The following is a 22,852-nucleotide window of genomic DNA, read 5'->3' as shown; positions in this document are numbered from 1 at the left end:
TCCTGTGCTTCTAAGAGTACCTGCTTGAAGTAAGACCAGCCTTCCTGGGTGCCTTTGCCCTTCAAAACTGCCTCCCAAGGGACGCTCTCAACCATGCTCCTGAACAGGCTAAAGTCTGCCCTTCGGAAGTCCAAGGTGGCAGTTCTGCTGGCTCCCCACCTTGCTTCACCAAGAATTGAAAATTCTACCATTTCATGATCACTGTGCCCAAGATGACCTCCAACCTTTACATCCCCCACAAGACCTTCTCTGTTAACAAACAGTAGGTCCAGTAGGGCACTTCCCCTAGTTGGTTCGTTCACCAGCTGTGTGAGGATGTTGTCTTCCACACACTTCAGGTACCTCTGGGACTGTTGCCTCTCTGCTGCGTAGTATTTCCAGCAGACATCTGGGAAGTTGAAGTCCCCCCCAAGAACAAGGGCAAATGATCGTGAGACCTCTGCTAGCTGCTTATAGAATATTTCATCCGATTCTACATCCTGATTAGGGTATCTATAACATGGAAGTCCTTGTTTAAAATCATACTCAAGAGGTAAATACCTCATTCCAGAAGAGAATAATGTATGTTGGTTCTAAGTATAGAGATGAAATTACATATCTAAGAACAGCTCAATTTTTTCAGACCTGGCCCAGTGTCACCATTGTCTCTATAGTCTGTGTTTTTGAAAATTACTAAGCAATTGCAACATCGGCAACGGGCCCTGCAAATGCATTTGCTCCTTTGTACATTATTAGTGTGCCCATAGCCAGCAGAAATTGAGTCTTCAGCATGGATTTTACACGTTTCAATAGTAAAGAAACTTAAGCTTAAGCTCTTTGCACTTAACTGAGCTATTGACTGGTGCATCTACAAAGATCAGCCAATATTTTCAAGGCTGAGTTGTAATTTGTAATACTTTATTTTGAGAGTTAGCCACCTAAATGAAGCCTGATGTCCAAGAAATGCTGAGCACACAATAATCAGGCCCTTTTGGCATTTCCTGCTTTGGGCAGTTGAGTCATATAATAAATGCCTGAAATTTCTTAGCATTTTTAGTATTTTGATAGTGATGTCAATTACCAGATTGTGGTGGTACAGAGCATGATCCATGCTGCTAAAATATTGATTCTTTTGCTTGTTTAAGGTTAACTTATAGGATCCGTTAGACAACTTTTGCAGGATGCCACTGATTTTAGAATGTACGTCAAAAACTGGCAAGTTTTCAAAAAATTAATTTATAGCATAGGCTTCATAACGGAAGAAGCTTCCTTTTGCAAAAGGAGATAAAAATGTAGACTCTTGGGGGCACAGAAATAATCTTCTTATTACAGATCTCTTGCTGGTATTTTCTTGCATAAGTAACTTCAGTGAAGCTACGCTTGTTAGTGTTGATCAGTGTGAAAAGGTGGTATGCATATTTCTGAAAAACAAGCAATAATAGAAGAAATAACAGAAATAAATGGCATTCAGTTTGCAGTAAGGATTCCTTAAAAGGTATTTCAACATAATTTTGTTTAGGTCTACCACTTGTCCTCACTGTCACTTGTGGGAAGCCACTATTTTGCAATTAATTTTCACACCTGCCTACAGAGAAGGAAAATATTTATCCATGTGTGGGAAGTGTCTTGAGATCTCCATGTGAAAAGAATTGTTCAGATACATATAATGTCATTTTTATTCCAGTATATGTGACGGAACTTGTTCCACAACTGCTTCCTTGTCAAAATTTTCATTAACTTTGGTGGGCAGCTTTGTCTTTGTCTCTGGTCTGTCTTTGGGTGATGAATCCTCCTCTCTCAGTGGAGTCGCGTATGTAAGGCTGCCTCACATAAACAGCAGTTTTCAGGACAAAGTCATGACCTTGGCATTCCACTTCCACGCTTCTTGGACGCCTTCCCACAGAACACGTGCAATTCTACTCTAAGCAAACAGCACCTACATTTCCCTCTGATGTGTTCAGCGCCATGCTAAAGCACTGCCTAACGCTGGGAAACCTGCCAAGATTGCCTCCAGCCAAGCCTACTTTGAAAGACCCCTCTGGACTTCACCTGCAGAGGTGCAGCCCTGAGCGCAGAAGATTACCACCACCCTCACCTGAGCTCTCAGCCTGGTTCTGTGTAGGGATCTGGTCAACTTCAGTGAGAGGTACGCACTAAGAAAACTGCAGGAGTTATTGTAGACAGGAGAAATTACAGAAGGAGAGAACAACACTGGGTTTTAAATATTATGCATGTATATAAGAGGCTGATTGCAGTTAGTGGAAAGATTTGAATGACTTCAACAAGCTTTGGATCAGATCCTACTTTTATTTGTAACTTTTAGTACAAAGCTTTCCCTAGTACAAAGTAAACTGGTTTAAGTATTTCCTGTGACTCATTGAAAAGTAAACGAGCTATTTAATATGCCTGCTATGTTCATTGCAATGGATATAATCTTAAAACAAGTCTAACTACACAGGTAGAATTATCTAAGTCACTATTAGGCTAGTAGCAACTGATAAGTTAATTGCTAAAACACCACTAGCAGGAAAGCAGTCTGTGTGAAAAAGCAGTGTTGGATCAATTCTTATTTAATTGCTGTGTGATTGCATTCCTTCTGTTCCTTATTCTTACCTGCCTAACTTAAATAACAAGATGCTGTGTGCTTTTCTATGTCACAGAGACCATTATCATGTGCTGTCCTCAATATACAAGGAAATGCTTGAGATGCAGTTGACTATACCATAACTCTATTACTAAAAATAAGACTTTTCAAGCTAAAAGTATGTCCCACACTTAACAAAAGACAGAAAAACTCATTGAATTTGAATATCTTCTGCCACAGCTACACAATAACCATGAAATAAGAAAATGTCCTAAATATCCTTTCAAACAAACTGCAAACCCAAACTGGGAACCCAAACTGGCAGTGGCTTCTCCGGATAATTACAATGGAAGACTGAAATTCTCTTTTGGTATCCTGCAGCCATAACACAAAATTATATATGTGCGTGTATATATATAAAAGAAGCCACTTTGATTGTATCTGGCTACTATATACAATGAAAACAGAAAAGTCTGAAGCATTTTAATTGAGGCCTTATATTTCATATAAAAATGATAGAATTGCTTGCTGGTGAAATAACAAAGAGCAAGCAAAGTTCTTAAAATGTAGGTGAATTTTAAATCAACAGGAAGCTCTTCCCGTGCTTGCTAATTTAAGTGAAACCTGAGCCACCAAAACCCTAGAAAAATGTCAAGGTCATTGCCAATAGCTTTGATTAGCAATAAAAAAGGGACACAAGAACAGGCTAATGGTATGAGGACATTAAATATTAAAAAGGAGCTATTGATTTAAAAGTGCTATCACTAAAACTAGATAGCAGCAGCTATTGACCAAATGGTAGACAGTATGTTTCTGTATGTTTCGGTCCACCAACCTATTAGTATTTATCAGATTTTCCCAGTTGTCTTGTAAATGCTACTTGGTCTGTCTTGTTTCACATTGTTTCTTTTAATCTAGTTTTCAAAAACAGAGTAAAATAAGAGAATGAACATTCCAATCTTTTCACAAATCATTACACACACTAATTTACATTTCTTTGTTTAGAAATATGTGGAAAAGCGAGCAAATAATATACGTTTTTCTAGGGACAGCTTTTTTATATTCCAGTTCCCAAGAAGAGGCATAAATATATCCTAGCATATATGCAAGGATATGCCACTGTGAGCTGCAAGTACACATACCTTTGCCGAACATCGGAGATTTCTCCAGGAAGACAAGCCACAGGAGATGGGAAGTCCTCCCAGGAAGATGGGATATCCCTTTCATCATTCACAGGGGCTTGCACTGCAGAAAGGGGCAATAAGTAAAGAGAAGAAGACCCTGAGCTTGCCTCTTTACTGGTGTTCCTCTGCTCCATTCCCAAATAACTCAGATGTTTTCCACAGAAACGCACACTTGTAAGACTTTACTGCCAGCTCATGCAACAGCTGCACTTGCCAGGGACCCTTGCACATCTTAAGAAGATGGCATAATCTTTCCAAGCATAAGTTTTACCTAGAGAGTAAGTAATTTAAAAGTGCACATATTCCCTGGAAAAGCACACTGCATGCCTGTCCTTCAGTCTCCTGCCTCTTCTCCAGGTGGTTACAAAAAATGACAAAGTGAAAGTCACCTTTCTGACAGCCTGAGCCTCTTGTTCATTACGGGAAGCCATGAATTACTTCAGTGATTTCTGTGGGGCTAAATTCTTTGCACAGATATGGAAGAACTAAGGAAAATCTAATTTTATGCTCAATGAAGATAAAACACCAGTGGAAACTGCAGACTAACCAAATGCCAGCAAAGTGCCAATCCTGTTTTTTATTGGCTAAATCTGGTGTACTATACATCAGCTTCAAATAAGTTGTATCACTATAATAAGTTATATACTTATAATAAGTGTTGCAGGACACAAGCCCAGATGTTCAATGAGTCACTGTGTGGTTATGAACCTTATGCTTTTAGCCAAACAAAAAAGATATATAGATTTAATGTGAATTAAATAGAAAAGTTTAGTCTTTCCAAACTATGGTGGTTTCTGTTTATTATAGTATAATGAGAGTATAATGCACCTCAGTGAGGGCTGGAGCTGTCAACAAGAAGCTTTAGGAGCCTTACCCTCAATTCTGCAAAACACTGTTAAAATTTGAGATGTTCTGAATGGAAAACTTCAGGATGGACAAACAGGTATTTTCTTGTCATAGTCTGTCTCTCTGGAATCCTACTAATCAGGTGTGGCTACAAACTTGGTCATCTTTTGGGCCTAACATTTATGTTGCTGCTAAGTAATCCATAAACTGTTTTAGGAATCACCTAACACAAACACTAAAAACATCACACAGAGTACATATCCTTATTATTCTTGATAATTAAACTAGAAATATCCTGGAAGAATGCTACTGAAAGGAGAAATTCAGTTGTTATCATTGAATCTTACTACTAAATTCATGGCAGCAGTTTCATAACATGAAAATGCAGGTATTTCACAGGAGACCGTAGACACTGATTGCCAGAAGGGGAATGTTTTGTGTGATTTCAGAATCCAGTGCAAAGAGATGATCTATATTGTAACATGATAGAATAGGGAAACTTGCATGTTGTTTGCCTTAAAAGTGAAATCCCCAAATACGATGGTCCATTTAAGTAATAGAACCATTTATGTAAATTGAATTCAAGGAGTGCACAAATTTTGTGCTAGCTTTCCGCTCAGGGTGAATTTCTCTCTGTATGGGAGAGGGAAATTTGGATGTTTTTTAGTTGTTTTTTTTTCTCTTTTTCTTGGGGGGGGGGGGGGGGGGGGTGTTTTTGGTTTTGGGTTGGTTTTTTTGGTTTTGTGTTTGTTTTTTTTAAACATTTATAATGCAGCATTGAAGCTCTCTTAAAACTTCATCTCTTGACTGTTTACCTGTATATGCTTCCCATTTCAGGATGCTGCTGAACAAGTGAGATTAGACATATGGCAAAGAACATAAAGCAGTGTTTTAAACACTAACACTTTCAAGAACCAAGATGAGCATTCTCATTATATTCAGGGGGAATACCCACACACATAGAGATAACAAGTGCCTCAATGTGTTAATAACTCTGTGAGTCAGTGAATTTCTCAGATAAATGTCTAGAATTTACATGGCATTTTGTGGCTTTACTTTGTAAGCTCTCAACTTCGGACTATGGGGTTTTTTTGTATGCTTCGTTTATACCCTAATGATGATAGGAGCCTTTGTGGAGGGCTGAAATGCAAAATCAATGTAATGCACTTAAGGAAAATAAGTATAAATAGAAAATATTAATATAGGAGTGGATTAAAGCACTGAAGAAAGCAGTGTAAAAAATAATTCCACGCTAGCAATGGCGTGGAAGCAATGAGCTATCTTTTGAGTCCATTAACTCTGTGACTCAGTGAATCTCTCGGATAAATATCTAGAACTCTACATAACAGTCAGGGACTTCCTGCTTTCTTCCTGTAGCCTCTAACATATTTTTGTTTTATATTTGGCACTTACTATTTTTAACTCCAAGTATTTTTAGCACCCTTTGTCTCCTGGGAGTGATGTGACAGAATATATAATGCAGAAATCACTGAGGAGGCAACATACTCACTTCAGCCTCACCTTTGCCATCACTAGTTCATTTGCAGTTGTGGCACAGAGACTGCTGTGATGAAAGCAGATGTGGAACAGCCTCTTTAGAAATAAGATTTGAAGTGTTTTAGCACGGTGTATTAAAATGTGTGTGCACGTACAAAAGTATACGAAAGGTGTTTTATTTTCATGTGTAAAAGTCTGGAAACATGTTCCTACCACTGTATGTTTTGCCTTGACTTTTAAATGAGGCCAAAATTAAGAGAATAAGGGGTTAGTTGGATTTCAGAAGAAATGTTCTGTGTAGTACATGGTAGGGTATAGCAGTATAAAGAGTTATACACACACCAGTGAGTGAAGCATGCACTCAGACCAGGAGATGAAGCAAATGTAAGTTTCAGCTTTCCTACAGATCACTCCATCAAAAAGATGGTAATGATGATGATGATGATGATGATTTGCTCCTAGATTCACCAAGGAAAAGTGGTCAATGGATCATGAAGTGTCCGGCATAGTGCTCAGGTATCTGAGAGATGCACGGTGACAACGTTTTGGCCAGCACATCCCTAATGGCAAATGAAGTCCCTGTGAGGATGGGCTCAAGGAAGGATGTGACAAGCTCCTCAAGAAACTCTGCAACACTCTCACCTGCCTGCGCTGGACTCCTATTTCTTTCCAAGTTATCCTAAGACATGTTTCTGTCATTTCCCCCTTGCCCTCACCACCACCATGCCTCCCAGTGGCAGAGTTCGCAGCAGAACAGTCCTTGCCTACAGAAACTCAATCCAGGAGACCATTGACTGACGCACAGGAAGCCCTGCACCGTGAGTCATGCCGCAGAGGCACACCTTTCCCTTTGTCTGCTGTTCTTACCCTCTAGGGCGTGAAATTTTCATGAAACTGTTTTTTGTTTGTTTGTTTTTCATAGAGAATAGTATGGATGAGCAAAGCATCTTGTGGAAAATGTTTGTCATCCTTAAGAAAATCAGAAATCTTTCAGGATACTGCAAGCCCAGACAGTTAATTATTTTGATTGAAAATATTTGGGGTTTGTGATAAATGATTTCTACTTTTAAAAAGATTTTTTGAACACTTTTGATGTCCTGACACACTGATTACCCACTTTGTCTTCCGTTATCTACCAAATACTGTAGAACAGAAAAAATATGGGAGAAAAGAATATGTTGGACAGAGAAGGAATTCATCTAAAAAAGAAGACATAATCTTTGGGTGTGTACCTGCCTCTAATAAACATTAGCCTTTTTGCAGAAATCTCTATTGGATTGCCCAGGGAATTTGATGTAACCTGTGGTTAATCATTGATCATCTTCCTATGTAAAACTGCAAGTTGCATGACTTGGTGAATAGCATATAGGGGAAGAATGTAATAAGTAAATATTTAGCCACTAGCTTATTATTTCCATTTGTATCATGTAGAGCAAACAGTACTATGTACAAACTGCCACTTCCTTAATAAGAAAAAAAGGTAGTAATGCCAATAAAAGGTGATTTTTATCACAGACTAATAAAGCAGTTACAGATTTTTCACACTTTAACTTCACTTATTAAATGAAGATTCTTCCATTAGTGCGTAGTTTAGGTGTTGCCTTTGTTTGCAGTACAGTTTGTCTACTTTCTTTGAAGAGAGTTGGAAACAATCGGTGAAGGAGTTGCCTTAAAAAAAGAGGTGTGAGGACTTTAAATTACCTCCAAGTATACAAAAATTAGCACTTCACAGAAGTTCAGGGCGCTTTACCTTGGGATGTTTCCTGTTAAATGCTTTTTTCCAGTATACAATCTATGTGCTTTAAAATGTTACATGCTGTTGTTATGAAAACAAAGAGCCTTATGATGATCTCACTGCATGATTTAGGATTATGAATGTGACCACAGATGCTTCATTTTCTGAAGATCCTCCTGAGAATCAAAACACCAAGAACTTGATCTTAGCACCTGCACCCAACCACAGCCGTGGAAATATGTGTCATTATGTAATCAACATGAGCACGCCATCGAGTCGCAAGGGGGAACACCCAAGTTGGCTGTGCACGATCAGATGGAAAGACAAAGAGCACGGGTATTGGTGTGTTATAAAACATACACGATCCAATTTTTACTGAGAGTAAAATGATGAACATATTCATTTAAGTAACTTTGGCTGTAACTTAAACTTCTTTTACAGGAGAATGTAACTTTAGATATAGTCTGGTGCACAAGCAGTGTCTTGTTTTACAGAGCACATGTTCTAATATACAGCAATAAGAAACTCTTTCAAGAACGCCACTTTTGTCAATTGTTCAGTATTTGAAAATCATCCTTCCTTTTTCTGCTGGTTTAAAGCTCTCAGGCATCTGAGCAGTCAACTGGAAAATTTTGTTAGACGTATGTGACTAATCACATACCATTGATAGTGAAGAGCCAATAGTTAAATTAAATACTCCTTTGAAAAAAAAAACAAAAAACAAACCACCAACTCTGAAATTTATTTCCTAAGCTCTTCGGCACAAACTTAAAGATAGCAAAATATATTTACAGTGATCATGGCGAACCTGTGAACTATTCGCAGGTAGGAACAAGATCTTTGTGCAACGAAGCCAGCCTTATCAGCTCCACAAGCACAATAACCTCATAGCTGGAACTGACAGGAACAGCAGTATCCTGGGTGTCCAGCAGTTATCACAATTCACTTGATTTAGCTTAGAGGGAGTGTGAGCAACCCCAGCTGGGGATAGAGCTGTGCCTTGATCGGACCAGGAGTGCAGGGGACCTGCCTAAAATGTGCTGGACTAAGCAGCATCCCCAGTTCAAGCACCAGCTCAAGTATCAAATGATGGTCACCTACCTTCAGATTAAGCAGTGCTTAACAGGAGTTAGTGATACTGTCTGGTGAATGAGAAGTGCCCCAGGGGAACACTCAAGTTATAACTTAAGAAAAGAAACTATTAAAGGTAAGCAAAACTGGCAAAGAAAGACCAGAACAGGTATAGGCTAAGGTCATATGATAAGACCCATGATAGCACAAAGCTATATATATGTTACTGGGTGGCCTGCCCTGGGTGAAAAGACTTCCCACTCCCTTTCCAGAGAGATTTGGAAAATAACTCTGCCAGTCCTAAAGAGTACATAAGCCTGAACGGTGTTTGGGTTCTCCTGGTACCATGCTGATATTTAATTTTACGGATCCCCAACTCCATTACAGCATGCTAGATTTTCATTTCCCTGTGTTGGCCTAAAAACATAGAGAAGAGGTAATTGTTTTCTTTCAAATTGTTAGTTGAATGTATGCCTTGATGGAATAAAGGTGTTGTAGGCTTAAGGTATTTTTAGGCTGGAGTACAAGAGTTCCCTACAATATTTCTTACTGAACTATCACATTTATGTACGCTCTTGAAGAAACACTCGAAGAAATTGTTTATACAAAATTTTTGTGAGCCATCGTCTTCCATATTTGTCCGATCAGGTACAGAGAAAAAATAAATTTGTAGAAAGGACTTTCCCCAGTTGCCTTGGCACAAACTGTTTACTTTTTAACAGTTTTCCCAGCACTCTGTTTCTGATCCATACTGCAGTTGAAACTCCTTTGACCGTGGTGAGCTTGGGCCTTAGTGTTGATTTTTTATTACAAGTAATTTTTTATTACAGTAATTTATTGTTGCTGTTTATTTAGCCACAGGATATCTCATTATTTTTACGTTTATGCCAAGCTGGTAACCATGCTATGTCAGACAATGATTTGGGCATAACAGCTAAAAAGGTTTAAAAGAAAAAAATCTAGTCTTTGGATTTCTTCAACCAGACAAATACTGTTGATGCTTTTTTACATGCTCATTTCAGTGGACTTTTAAAAATTGATTTTTGCAGTTAACGCAGACGAAAGTACACTGAGTTCCTTCCTTGAGGCTGTCTGTGTGAGGCTAGGAAAGCTGGGATGAGAAATCCCTCAGGCTGAGTTTCGTCATCCGGCCAGCCGATCTGCGGTCGTGCTCTGGCTGATGGGGACGGTTCCTTCCTATCCCTTTGCTCCAGCTATGATTTCCTACCGTACTGGTGTCGGCAGCAGCAATCACGCAGCACATGGTCGACTGGCTCAAGCCGCTCCTCTGACAGCTATGTACTTTTTAACGGGCTCCGATTCCATCTCGCTGTGTGGCTGTGTGCTGGCTGGTGCACCTTCTCCAGCCATCCCTGGCCAGAAGCCAAGCCCAGACCCAGAGGTGAGCGCGCGGGATGCTGGTGGCGAGGCCACCAGGGAGGGCTCCAGCTGACGCTAAGTAGGTGTTGAAAAGGCCTCGTTTGGTTGGGGGAGCGCGTGGGCTGGCCGCAATTTCCAAGGTCTGGGACACCACACCCTGGGGCTTGCTTTTGCTAAGGCAGCAGCTGCGCAGTCCAAGGAAAACGGAATGAGCTGCAGCTGCGGGGCCCAGCGGCGAGCTCTGCTCCGCCACTCCCTAATGCAGCCCAGAGGCCGCCACGGCTCCCCAGGCTTTCCAAAACATGTTCCTAACCCAGATATGATACACTGACTCTGGGCCCTTATCAACTGTTGATTCACTTCGAATCATGGATACATGTTGAACAACTTAATTCATTTATTCATTACAAATACATGAAATCATCGCTTATTACAAAAGTAATTTGATTTTAGTCTTGTCGTTCATTCTTTTCTGTTTTCTCCAACTCTTAAATATCTTAGCCCACATGAGAGGCCAGAGAGATTTAGAACATTTTAAAAGCAGGGCTCTTCTTAAGGCCATCAGATTGGGGGAGGTAAGAACCACAGACTCAATTTCTTTTTCTGTGTCCTGTAACATGGAACAGTCATATTAGTTTTATATTTATTTATTTAAAAAAAAATAATCTCCCCAGTCCTAAAAGCTTCTCTGCCAAATGTAACAGTTTACTAAAAAACACATCAAAGTAAGGATTTAGAATGGAAAGACTGGCACAGCAACACTAAAAATGTCAGAGTCTCCGCTCTTATACTACTTCTTTTGTGCATATTGTTCCAAAAGAAATGGACATGTCATAATTATTTAAGTTGAACATTGACTATATATTTAATTTCAAAAGTTCTGCAGTAAAATATCCAGTTTAACAGAGTAGCTGAAATCTCACTCTCCTGAAATCAATGAAGGGCTGGAGTTCTGCAGCTGTGCCTGTGACGTAGAAATTTTAATAGCTTTAGAGAAACAAGAACTGAAGTTGGCACATTCAAATTGTAAATACAATTTGATAATTATAGTGTCTGTGATCTCATGTAATAGCTTTTCCTTCGTATTGCAACATTTTTGTTTCAATATTTTTATGTTGGCTCACTGCTTTTATTTACATATTCTGATGTAACCAGAAAACCTACAAAGTCTCTGATAATATTTTCCTACAGTAATTATGGGATGCTTTGCTTCTTTAGCCTAATCATATTGCAAAACTAATGTGTTTAGTTTTAGACATGGAAAGTTCTTTTTATAAACTTTTTACTGTACGTAATGGATGCTGCTGGTAACTTGCTAGGAAATAAACAGCTAGAAAGAGGTTGTTCAAAATGCAGAGCATTTTAGCAACTATCATTTTATACCGTTTTAGAAAGTTGCAGCCCTCAGAATCCCAGCATTCTGGGTTGCCGAGCCTTAGGTGAAATCAAATGGATTTTTGCATTTCCAAATCAGACAATCACTTTCCCTAGTACTTCACCGATGTGATCATAACAAGCCATGAAATACTTTTCCTGCTTGGATACTCTTGGGAACTTTGGCAGAGAGCAACAAAGAAGCTGTACGTGTAATGCTTCTAAAAGGAATTATACAATCTTCTCAGTTGACCAAAATGTGAAATAGGGAAAATTGTGATGATTACCTCTAGATTAGAGGCAGCAAAAAATTAATTTAAAGCTCTGTAAAAGAATCATCTGTTCTGAACCGCCCCCACCCTTAGTATCCCCCTCTGCAGTCAGAACTGCTGGTGGTGCACGGAGGAGAAACTACTGCAAATCTTCTATGACACATTTCTTCTGTGCTAGTTAGTTAATGTTGAATGTTAATGTTGAATTATGTCAAGGTGCATTTACATAAAAATTTAAATACAATTAATGTGCCTAAAATTAATTTTAAGCATTTTGATCATTAGGTGAATTTTTTGAAACAGCAAACCAAATGAAAAGTAAGATTATGAAAATATGCTTTGAATTTTAAGATGATTGATTTATTAAGCAATGTGTATGTGTAGTTAAGTAAGCAAAACAGTTATGTCAGAGCACCACATCTTACAGAAAGCAGGTCCGATCTTACCACCCTTTACTTTTTTATGGATTAAAAGAGAAACAAAAAATATCTATTTTTTCCTAAGTCTTTATTTACATTGTCCACATTAATTAGAGGCCTTTAAATATATCTAGTGGTTTCACCATGATTTATTGTCAGCTTTAAATAACGTTCAGCTAGCTCACATGATTTGTTATTTCCCTTTTAGCTGTACCTGGTGAGCTGATGGAACTGCAGTGTCCCTCTATGGGCTGGATAGTTTAACCCCTCTCAGCCCCAAAATCCCGAAAGTCCTAAAATAATAATAAAAAAATAATCCTAAAGTGCTTTGCAGGCTGTGCCCAAAATTTTCAAAGTCATCTTCCAATAGCAGAATGGATTTAGGCATTCACATCTGGATTTAGATGCCTAAGTCAAAGAGCCTCTTTTTTGCATGGGAGAAGGTCAATGACGAGAGCGGGCAGGACAGTATGTTAATTGCCCCTGCAAAAATTCCCATGGCAGTCACCTTGCATGTTTTATTTTAGAAGACAGAGTGAATGGTTTACCAGGTGGAAATGCCAAAAGAAATTGACTCGTTTAACATTATGGTAACTCTTACACTGAAAATCACTTCTGCTTCATCTCTATATCAGGTTGATGCTCCTTTTCCGTGACTAATAGGCGCGAGTAATCACAGAAATAGCTGGGGACCTATCATTGCTGCAGAAATGAGTTCTACTAAGGGGGAGAACTCATCCTCTGTGTAACACAATTTGCCCAGTCTCCTAAAAACTCTGTAACTAATTCAAGATGGTGGGGTTTAGCAAGGTTTTGAACACAATTTCTGAGGCTACATACATTACATCTGCAGTTAGGTCATTATTCTGTCATTTGAAAAGTCTTGGGCAGCTGTCCAAGAAAAATCAGATGACTTTAGATACTATTGTGAAATCATCCAATTATTCAAAAAATGTTAGAAGTTATCTTGGCACCATTAGATATCACTGAGCCAAGAAGATGTCATAATTGGAATACACTGGAAATAAACTAACTTGTATTTTGTGCAGATCCCAAGTTAGTTTCACAATACCCCTTGGAATTGTCATCAGTTATTGAGAAGAAAGCATGCAAAATTCACTTGTTAAAAACTCTAATTTAGCAGACAAGGAGGTCATCAAAACATAAAGATCCCATTATTTAAGAAAAAACTAGGCCAGTTTATACTGACTGTAGGTCTTCTGTGTAGGAATTCTAGGTGTTTACACAGCCTTATGCTGAAGTTTGATAAGAGTTTTATAAAACTTTGGTAACTGTTCCAGTCCTACGGTAAAGCTTCCCTTACTGGATACCCGTTGGACTACAGTGCTCAGGCCCGCCACACCAGACCATGGTCTTAAACTTCATGAGCATGAGTATGCCTCACCTTCTCTCCTGTCTGCAGAAGTAGGACCTTGCTGTCTTCTGGCGTTCGGTGCCAATCTGTACACTGACTACCTCATCTGGGAAGCATACCTCTTCTCACAGGGAACTGTCTGGCCTCCCAGTACTGTGTTTCTAGTTAAACAGCCAATAGATGTCTGTGGAAAAACCAGTAGGTCGCAGCAGCTTCTCTCCCCACACAACATTCAGCACTTTGTAGACTACAAACATGGGAGTAAAGGGGAAGTTTCCTCCCCAGCCGTCTTATCTTAGGTAGCCTCCTTGCCTCTGATTTGCCCTAACCTGTTTTTCTTATCCCAATGGCTCCTTGTCTTTAATCATTTCTGCTTTTCATTTCTTGTGTACATACTGCGTGGGCAGGGCTGTCCATGAGAAAATACATTACTAACGTTGCTCTTTACCTTACTAGGAGCATGTGATGATTCAAGTATATAAAAATAGGCTTTACAGAAGTTTCCCAACCAATCACTTCATGCTTTAGCAAGAAGCAGATCTACACAGAACTGCAATCTACCCAAATACAGTGGGGCAGAGTTATTAGGGTACAGACCAGAATTAGCAGGACTCGGGTCACCACCACACATACTGAGCTCCTGGAAACAGTCTCTACCTGGTAAAGGATGAGAAAGGTCTCGGTCATTGCTAAGGCATTCCGATGCTGAGGAGAGGAGAGGAGAGGAGAGAAGAGAAGAGAGGAGAGGAGAGAAGAGAAGAGAGGAGAGGAGAGAAGAGAAGAGAGGAGAGGAGAGAAGAGAAGAGAGGAGAGGAGAGAAGAGAAGAGAGGAGAGGAGAGAAGAGAAGAGAGGAGAGGAGAGAAGAGAAGAGAGGAGAGGAGAGAAGAGAAGAGAGGAGAGGAGAGAAGAGAAGAGAGGAGAGGAGAGAAGAGAAGAGAGGAGAGGAGAGAAGAGAAGAGAGGAGAGGAGAGAAGAGAAGAGAGGAGAGGAGAGAAGAGAAGAGAGGAGAGGAGAGAAGAGAAGAGAGGAGAGGAGAGAAGAGAAGAGAGGAGAGGAGAGAAGAGAAGAGAGGAGAGGAGAGAAGAGAAGAGAGGAGAGGAGAGAAGAGAAGAGAGGAGAGGAGAGAAGAGAAGAGAGGAGAGGAGAGAAGAGAAGAGAGGAGAGGAGAGAAGAGAAGAGAGGAGAGGAGAGAAGAGAAGAGAGGAGAGGAGAGAAGAGAAGAGAGGAGAGGAGAGAAGAGAAGAGAGGAGAGGAGAGAAGAGAAGAGAGGAGAGGAGAGAAGAGAAGAGAGGAGAGGAGAGAAGAGAAGAGAGGAGAGGAGAGAAGAGAAGAGAGGAGAGGAGAGAAGAGAAGAGAGGAGAGGAGAGAAGAGAAGAGAGGAGAGGAGAGAAGAGAAGAGAGGAGAGGAGAGAAGAGAAGAGAGGAGAGGAGAGAAGAGAAGAGAGGAGAGGAGAGAAGAGAAGAGAGGAGAGGAGAGAAGAGAAGAGAGGAGAGGAGAGAAGAGAAGAGAGGAGAGGAGAGAAGAGAAGAGAGGAGAGGAGAGAAGAGAAGAGAGGAGAGGAGAGAAGAGAAGAGAGGAGAGGAGAGAAGAGAAGAGAGGAGAGGAGAGAAGAGAAGAGAGGAGAGGAGAGAAGAGAAGAGAGGAGAGGAGAGAAGAGAAGAGAGGAGAGGAGAGAAGAGAAGAGAGAAGAGAAACCCCTGAAAAGTATAGTCTATATACAGTGAGGTGATTTTGCTGTGAATTAATTAAAACATTTTCAATAGCTCTCTTAAGAAACTATTGTCTCCTATAACCATTTTTCTACAGCTGCATCCACAAACTGAAAGACAATTTTATCACAGACATTTTAATTTAAAAGTCTATCTCTTCTACCTATTAACCTAGCAATATATATTTTCCAACTTCTTATTATGACCTGGTAAGCCTTCACTGATTTTAACCTCACTTTGGGAATCCCTGACTTGAGCAATCAAATAAACGCTGAGATATCTTCAGACAGGAAGCCTGGAACAACATGTGTTTTCTCCTTCCAGTTTTGTTTTATTGAAGTCAAATGAATGAAAAGACTCTCAAATCTTGCCCTTTCACAAAAAAAAAAAAAATAAGCTGAGATGCAGTAAAAACTATGATATTGTAAGCATTTTTTTTTCTACCACCTGTGTCTTGTAGCAAAAACCATACTTTTGTTCTGTTTTTTTGGATGTCCAGAAATTAGTAAACCTGTTCTATTCAGGCATCGGGTCCTGCCCAACTTCTCCTCCCATGCAGATAGCAAAGCTTCTCAGCATCCAGGAGTGTTTTACAGGGTTTGCAATTTAGGAACTGTTCCTTTGGGATGTATATATGTGGCATACAGGTGAGACTAGGAATTTAATCACCTTCCAATCACTCATGCATACATTAACTGAATGCAGGATTTTATTTATACACCTTTTTTTTTTGAGGGATATCTTGTGCCTTCTAAAGTGAATCTCCAGGCAAAAAGCCTGCATACTAAGTATTGGGACATGAGTACTATATCCTGAGAAAGATGTAACACGGTTTCATCACCAAAAATGAAATGAAAATAAACGCCATGGGCTTGTTAAGAACATGCCTGCTTCTGTGACTGAGCCCACAACATAATTTGAATATATAACAACAAACGTCTAACTGGCTGCACATTTGGTGCTCATTATTTCAAAAGGGAGGAATTCGCTAGCAGCAGTATCTGGCATTACCACTTTCACTAAATTTAGAACAGGAAATGATTGCACTAACTGACACAGAAGTCCCATGAGCACCTCAGGCCGAGACTGCCACTGAAAGGAGTGTCCCTCCCTCACCCCCACCCCTGCTGCTCCCTGCTCCTGCCCTGGAGCCATCCTCCTCTCTTCATGCAAATGCCTCCTGCATGGTTCCTCATCCCCTGGGCTGAGGCACAAACCCAGGTGAAAGCCACACTTGCAAGCAACTCTGCTTCACTGGGTGGGCATGTGAATAGCTGTGCTGGTCCAAAGCAGGACATGGTGTGAAAAGGGGAGAGGGAAGCATGGAGATGGGCAACTGGAGAAAAGCAGAGGATGTGGTGCACTCTCTTAAACATCACGTGACTCTGCAGCAGCAAACATTGACTTCTGCTTCACACAAGCACAGCAACTGAATCTCTTTATAATTGCCTTCCTTATAATCGGATATCACTATTTATTGCTGTGGAAGCTCAGGTATATTTGGCAATTTCACAGTTATCTATTGCGGAACAAAAACATTAGTACAAAACATTAGTTCAAATTGCAATTTCATTTCTGAAAATCCTGTCATTTGTGGTTAGCATCCTTTCACAAAGAATAATGATTCAAGGGGTATTAGCAGATCTCTTGATCCTGCACTCTCCAGCAAGTATGACCAGCCTGAAAATCCACAAACAGGGAGTGGGTATGCCTAGGGAATTTACACAAGTCTTTCTTAATTTACCCACAGAGACTTTCTATACAGTCCTTTATTGTAATTGCCTTTCATTGCTTACTTTTCCCTGTAGAAAACTTCCTGAGGACTTCCTCATCCTTCATACTTATTGACTGCTGTGGGAGACAGCAGTATCTAAGTTATGTATATGGAATAACTCACATTAATTTTTAGTATTTCTGAAGCTAAACATCAGAGTTATTACCCAGATAAACCTGGATGAACTTCCAGGCTTTGTAGTTAAAAACATGATTTATCTTTGACAGTCATTCTTTAAAATGCTCATTACATTTCTCCAGCACATTTTGTGAGAGTTTTTTCCATCCAGTTGAGATTCTAGGTTATTTAATCCTCACAGCTATGTGTCTCTCTATTAATCTTCATTCATTCATCTGTTAAAAAGTCATTATCTGTCATTCTTGGCCAGAGACAAAGAAGTAGTTGAAAGTAGCAGTATTAGGTCTCAGCCTCTCTTTTTCATTACTGCTCAAATAATTCAGTATTGGGGGTAATATTCTGGGAGACAAATTGGTGAAGGCTGTCAAAATTCTGATTCAATATATGTCAAATTTTGGCACAGTATGGTGGCAAACTTTTAATCAACAAATAGCAAATAAATACCTTTTTTTGAGAAAACACAGTTGGTTCACTCAGAAATACAGATTATAACAGAAGAGCAACGCTCTCACACCCAAACTCAGGGCTGGGAGTCAGAACGGACAAATAATGTCTTTGTTTTCTCCCACATATTTCCTGTAAATTTTGCTTCCTTGTAGCTCATTGTATGTGGAGTGAGAATCGTCCTTTCCCTATTTGCTCTGATGATTTGAGATTGGGACACATTTTACTTCCTTTTCTCCTCCGGAACTGAACTGAACTCATAGTTTGTTGTTATCAAGTTGAAACAAGACCTGTAGATACTGGGTTGCCCACATCTCTTCAGTGCACCTTCACAGAGTAGCTCGGGAAGCTTCTCATTCAGCTTTTTGCTCTCTAATGTCTCTCTTACAAGATCTTCTCAGAACCTGCCAGAACCAGAAAGTGATTTTCTCTCCTGCTCTTTGAATAACACCAAGATACATACTGTTAGCAAGTCACTAGAAAGACATACAGTCATCTTTATTCCTGTCCCAGCTCCACCCACTTGCTTGCAATTACGCTGTTGTTCTTCAAACTCTGAAAAAATTATTGAAAACCATATGCATCAAAGAGTTATTTATGCACCTTCAGAAAATGCTTCCTCCTCTTCTCTGAACAGAAGTGCGTCAAAAATCCTGGTTTTTGACTAAGGTGCAGAGCAGATGAATCTCCAGTGGTAATGGGTTATCCATGTGTCTGCCAACAGCAAGGGAATGTTTTTCTTGTTTCAAGGATGCAGTAAAATACCCAGGATATGTAAGTTATAAGCGAGCATGAGCATGTTTCAGATTAAAATTGTTTGAGCAGGCTAGTTCATGATAATGCTGATAAAATCACCTACTGTGTCTGTGCTATAATCTGTGTTATAGACAGTCTACAGTAGCCATCATGTTTACCTTCAGGAAAAACACTACTGGGAAATAGATGGAGCCTGGGAGAAACCAACAGCTGTGAAAAAGCTTTTCATGCGAGCAGTCATGTCTGATAGCAAATTCCAAACTTTTAGCTTGTTTTTCAGTGGAAGAGGATGAAGAGGGGTGAAGATAACATCTAGCCAAGTGTCATGCAGATTTACTCCAGTATTTGGAAAGAATCAGGGTCTGGTTTGCTCACCAAGGGCCTGAGCACTATATATGCTTTACTGGCAAGCAAAATGAACTGTGAACAGTTAAATACTTGTCTGAAGCCACTAAGCCAAGCTTCAATTTTCATTTCCCCATTCTGGCCATTAAGTTGTCCATAAATAGTGTACCTGAAGCTATCAATACAGGTGAGTATTTGGAATGATAATCCAGCTTACTCTGAGAAAGAAGTCAGTGGAGATATGCCAGTTCAATGGATCTAAGCCCGCAAAGACTTGGGTGTTTAGCCCACGCAATGGTAACATGCAGGTGAACTTGCTTCCTTCTTTCACCAGCTGTACTACAGATTGCTGAAGGGAAATGGATTTGTCCAAACAAACAGCACACCATTACTCGACAATCAGACACTCTCATTTTACTTCTTGTGAATAATAGCGACCTAAAAATTGAAATTAATGCAAAAGCAAATTAAAAAGTAATTCTCGGACAAACGTAAATGCTTTCAGATAAACTACTTGCTGAGAAAAGTCACTTAAGGGTACTTCTCAGTTCAAGTTTGGTGAATACTCATAGTTGCAGACATATGTAATCAAACTCACTTCATTTATACATTTCAGAGAAAGTTGATTGATTTCTGGGTTTATGATGCTAAATAATTAAAGCCAAATCAGATCTTTTAATCATGCTGATGGTTATCCTTTATTGTTCACATATATGTGTACCTAAAAGATAAGCATAAATTCACATAGATATTAAATACTCTATATACCTCACACAAGGAGTAATACATGTTTTATGGTTGTAACTCAGGCTAAATTTATATTTTACAAAAGCAAACTGACAGAACAATCAGGCATTAAGAGTGTATACTGCAGGCTGATAGAGACATATTATCGTATTATCACATACTAATTACATATTATATACTATCAAATGTGGAGATATATTTACTAGTCAAGAGCGGCAATATTGCAAAACAAGTCAGAAGCATAATCCAGGCAGCAAGTTCCATTTCTCCAGTACGCTACTTTTCTAGTAGTTTCTTTTTTGCTAGGTTTGCCGTGTCTTACGATAAGCAGCTATCAAGTGTGAAAATAAATTCCAGTCATGCAGGAATTCTTGAACTCTTTTTGTCTCCCTGGTCACATCACAATAGCTTGAACATAGAGCTGAAACATCTGCTACCAGGATTAGATGAGTTACCAGGGCCTAAAGAATCTACATTATCTTTAATCCAAAAACATCTTTATATTTCAATAGCTGCATCTTTTAAATGACAAATATATTTTTAATGAAATGCTGGAGAGACAGTACACATAAAAGAAACCTGAAGTGTCAGCAAATTTAAATTAAATTGAATTAGAGATAGTCGACTAAATTGAGAGAAATACATTTTTATTAGCTTTGCAGAAAACTAGCCATTTTTTCAGGCTTCACAAAAAAAACAAAGGGCCATATTTTTCAAGCAAAATGTAACTACTGGAGTTTGAAATGTTTTCTTGGCAAAATGATCAAGTTAGGATGTGCAAATCACGCTTTTCAATTTAGGTAATTTGTAAAAATACTTAATTAGTCAATGGCAGAATTTTATTGCCACAGCAGTGTGCAACTGCCACATGAACCATAATAAATCTGTTGTTTTGGCAACACCTTGTGTCCTTAGGGTGGCAAAATGTCTGTCTTTCACGAGACGATGTCTGGGGTCCATCCTCTCTTCAGAGCTGTTCTTCACCTGACATAACTTAACTCCACGGAGCTCATAAAACTAACTCTGATTTATTGTTGTCTGAAAAGTAATACTAAACTTTAATGCAAGGCCTTGGGTGTTGGTGGCGAAGGTTTGGGGGAGGGCGGGGGGGGAGGCTGCAGGGTGGCCTCTGTGAGGAGAGACCAGGGCTGCCCGGTGCCAGACATGGCCGGTTCTAGCGGGCTCCTACCAACCTGCTGCAGGGTCCACAGCCAAGATGGTGGCATCATGGGGAAAAAGTGTTTAAGAAAGGGCAAAATGCCACAGGGCAGTGTGAGGAGTGAGGAAAATCGGTGAGAGAAACAGCCCTGCAGACACCAAGGTCAATGGAGAAGGAGGGGAGGAGGTGCTCCAGGTGCCGGGGCAGAGGCTCCCCTGCAGCCCATGGAGGAGATCAGAGTGGGGCAGGTATTTCCCTGCAGCCCATGGATAGGGTCATGGTGGAGCAGATATCCACACTGCTGCTCGTGGAGGTAGATACATCCTGAAGGCATGGCAGCCCACAGAGAGCCCACACTGGAGCAGGTTCTCCTGATAGTAACTGCATCCCAAGGTGGACCCAAAGCAGGTTTATCCTGAAGGGCTGTAGCCCATCAAGGAAACCCACTCTGGAGCAGGGAAAAGTGTGAGGAGGACGGAAGAGCAGAGAACTGTCTTGAACTGACCACAAGCCCGATCCCCCATCCCCCTGCATTGCTTGGGAGGAGGAGGGAGAGGAGTTGGGAACAAAGAAGCGAATTCGACCCTGGGAAAACAAGGGGTGGGAGGAAGGTGTTTTAATTTTTCCTTTGTTTTTCACCATCCAACTCTACGGTACTTGGAAGTACACTAATTTTCCCCAAGTTGAGTCTGTTTTGCCTGTGACGGTAATTGGTAACTTGTCTTTATTGGTCCTTGTCTTTATCTTGACCATGAGCCTTTTCATTATATTTTCTCCCCCATCCTGTAGAGGACAGGGAATGACAGAACGGCTGGGTGGGTGCGTGGCAGCTGGAGAAGGCCAACCCACCACATGCTCTGTGATAGTTTCTGTTACCTTTTATAAGCAACAATATCTGTTTTCTTTTACAATATGCTGCCACTTTTTAAGTGGTTTTGGCACAGCTCAGACCATGTTGTCACTTCACAATACTGCAAAATATGGCAGCTATGGCAGAGAAAAACACATGCCAGATACTCACTATGATTTCTGGCTTATCTTGCCCTTAGTGACATTAATCGTTCTTACACTTATTATGCCCAAAACAGTCTCTGGAACTAAGAGACGCCAGAAATTACCTTGTGAACGTCATAAATTTGAAATCAAATTATTCAGCTTCAAATATTTTAATATCATGAAAGACAAATCTTGAATACAACTCTTTGAAGATATGAAGCTAAGTTAATATTTTAAATAGCCAGTCATTAATTTAATGTGACTAATTATTTTGAAATGGAAATATTTCTGTGGGGCAACATTTTAATGTACTAAACCATTGAATAAAATGAAAATGTACTTAACAGCAAACAAAGAAACCACAACTAATACATGACTAAGTGAAAACTTAGCAGATATAAAAGATGCAAGGTAGCCAAAACTGTATTGCCAGAAAACTTTGCAAATATGATTTTCCTGAAGTTACCAGAAGGTATATAGTTAGCCCTTATATTACTGGTGGAAAACTTCCAAGACTAGATCTCATGAAATGTCATATATGGTCCCTAAAGATCATATATGAATCTCAGTGTGCAATGAATTTAGGAATAATTAGAAATGTAAGGCCAAACATGACTACTGCATAAAAACATCTAGATTCTACTGTCTGAGCACAAACATCCGTATTCTTTCTTATTTTTTCATTATACTATCCTTTTATTCCACAGTATTCTTGGAAAACTGAAGACCATTGTTCTATCCATCATGGTCTGCTCCACAATTATTGTTATGTCAAGCTCAGCAAAACTGTATCTTGCTGAAGCATGTTCCAGGTGTCAGCTCACATGATGATCTCAGCTGGTCATTAATTTTGTTTGGCAATATTATTTTCAGACATGTAACACAATCATATTTGTCCCTTTTATTTATTTATTTGCTTTTGCGGCCACAGCCATGTGCATTTTGCTGACCCAGGAACCTCTGCAGAGCTTCACTGTGCTTATCCCAATGGAGGCTTTCATCTAGATAAATACATATAGTATCTGAAAAACAAGGCAAATAGCAAAGAAGCTTGGAAGAAGAAAAC

The 22,852-nt window shown here is 39.8% G+C and overlaps 1 protein-coding gene across 1 annotated transcript in view; it reads right to left on the bottom strand.

The window, feature by feature from the left end:
• Window positions 1-10,160, bottom strand: part of PDHA1 (pyruvate dehydrogenase (lipoamide) alpha 1) — a 67,947-nt gene extending 57,787 nt beyond the window's left edge. The window contains exons 1-3 of the mRNA XM_009884827.1: window positions 10,130-10,160; window positions 3,706-3,808; window positions 303-492 (exon numbers count right to left, since the gene is read on the bottom strand). Coding sequence (XP_009883129.1) covers window positions 303-492; window positions 3,706-3,808; window positions 10,130-10,160 — 324 coding nt within the window. The remainder of the gene's footprint in view (window positions 1-302; window positions 493-3,705; window positions 3,809-10,129) is intronic.
• Between the last annotated feature and the right edge of the window lie 12,692 nt (window positions 10,161-22,852).

The sequence above is a fragment of the Charadrius vociferus genome, unplaced genomic scaffold, assembly GCF_000708025.1.
Source record: "Charadrius vociferus isolate BGI_N301 unplaced genomic scaffold, ASM70802v2 scaffold200, whole genome shotgun sequence".
Classification (NCBI taxonomy): domain Eukaryota; kingdom Metazoa; phylum Chordata; class Aves; order Charadriiformes; family Charadriidae; genus Charadrius; species Charadrius vociferus.
This window is presented reverse-complemented; position numbering and strand designations above follow the sequence as displayed.